Source organism: Charadrius vociferus, unplaced genomic scaffold (genome assembly GCF_000708025.1).
Source record: "Charadrius vociferus isolate BGI_N301 unplaced genomic scaffold, ASM70802v2 scaffold213, whole genome shotgun sequence".
Lineage (NCBI taxonomy): Eukaryota > Metazoa > Chordata > Aves > Charadriiformes > Charadriidae > Charadrius > Charadrius vociferus.
In genome coordinates, this window is record NW_009647828.1 from 7441469 (window position 1) to 7442980 (window position 1512).

Genomic DNA, 1512 nt, shown 5'->3' on the forward strand with positions numbered 1-1512 from the left:
GGGCCCCGGGGGGGGCGGGAACGGGGGGGCCGCCGCCAGCAGGCCTTTTGCTCTGTCTCGGGTCGGCCTGCGTTGAAAAGGCAGCCCGTTTATCCCACCCAGCGCCACGGGCAGCTCACGGGTGCCCATAGCGCCTTAAAGAGCACCCGCCTCGGCGGATTGCCTCAGGTCCTGTCAGCCCCCTGGGGTCGCGTCTTGCCCGAATCGTGGTGCGAGATGGTTAACCCCCCCCCCCTCCCTCCACCCCGCTGGGGTGCTACGATTTGGCACAAGGAGAGCCGAGAGTCTTTTTCATCATTTTCCCCAGAGGTTTTTCGTGTCGGGAGCTTCAGCGGTGTAGGAGGTTACTTCAGTGTCTGTAGCGCCAGCGGGAGGCAGGGAGAAGTTGGGGGCTGGTGTGCGTACGTTCGCGTTCCCTCGTGACTCAGCTCATTGTTATTTAAATATGAAAAATTAATCAATTGCCTAAATCCCGGAAGACTCAGCGCGTTTTAAGTGCGGCATAAACGTTTCGTTTTAGTGTCTTTCCGATTGAAATTAAAGCACAGCAGTTGTAGGAGCGCATAGCAAATTCACCTTCTCTCTTTTCTAAGTTTTTTTTTTTGGAATGAAAACGTTTTCTTTACAACATTCTGCCTTTAAAGGAGATTGTTGACAACCTGATTGCTCTAGGAGAGCTGGGCAGTTGTTGCTGAGGTGCTTTATACTGCCTCAATACGGCAGTGTAGAGTGTTACGCTTTATTCTTGTTCCCAACTTTTACTAATAGCCCAAACGCTGAGCGACTGCAACTCTGGGGTGCTATTAAACATTGACTTTTATCAGTGTGGAAGTGTTTTAGAACAAAGAGTTCCCATGTGAATAAATTCTATACTAGTACATTTGTTGTACCTAAATCAGGGTTCTTCGCCTGGTGTGCGAGAACCAATCAACACGCTCAGTCAAGATATTTGTTTTTATTTCAGTTCTGCAAAATCAGGTGCCAGGCATTTACCAACAGCTAGCACACCTCATGGTTCAAACTGCCCAACATTTATAACGATAAAATACAGCTGTTTGGTCAATAATGATTCATTACTCTTAACTACACATATGCATCTAAGCCCACGTTTGAAACATTTAGGGAGGTTACCTGATTAGCATGCTCATTCACAAAGGGGTGTGTATTTTAGCATTATAATTACCCAGGGATAGTTTGGTGTATGCTTTTGGCTCGAATTTGGTCCAGAAGTTTTTACTATCTTACGCTTAAGTCAGCAACTACAAAAGAATACATAAGATACATTGTTTCATTTCCCATCCTATTCAAGGTTAGGTACATTCCTTGATGCCTCAACTATGTCCCAACCAAAACTTCTTGATAAATTTTTAACTTTTTTCTTTAGACATCACATAGGGAATTTTTTTTTTCCCCCAGAGCTAATCATTTAAAATGTGTGTGCAAATGCACACGTGGATTTTGTTGGTACGATCAATGTATACTCAAACCCAGTGTGATTTAAGACAAAACTTT

At 45.0% G+C, this 1512-nt stretch overlaps 1 protein-coding gene across 1 annotated transcript in view; it reads right to left on the minus strand.

Moving 5' to 3' along the window:
- The window catches only part of NELFA (negative elongation factor complex member A), a 23614-nt gene extending 23485 nt beyond the window's left edge, over window positions 1-129 (minus strand). The window contains exon 1 of the mRNA XM_009882570.1: window positions 52-129. Coding sequence (XP_009880872.1) covers window positions 52-129 — 78 coding nt within the window. The remainder of the gene's footprint in view (window positions 1-51) is intronic.
- Between the last annotated feature and the right edge of the window lie 1383 nt (window positions 130-1512).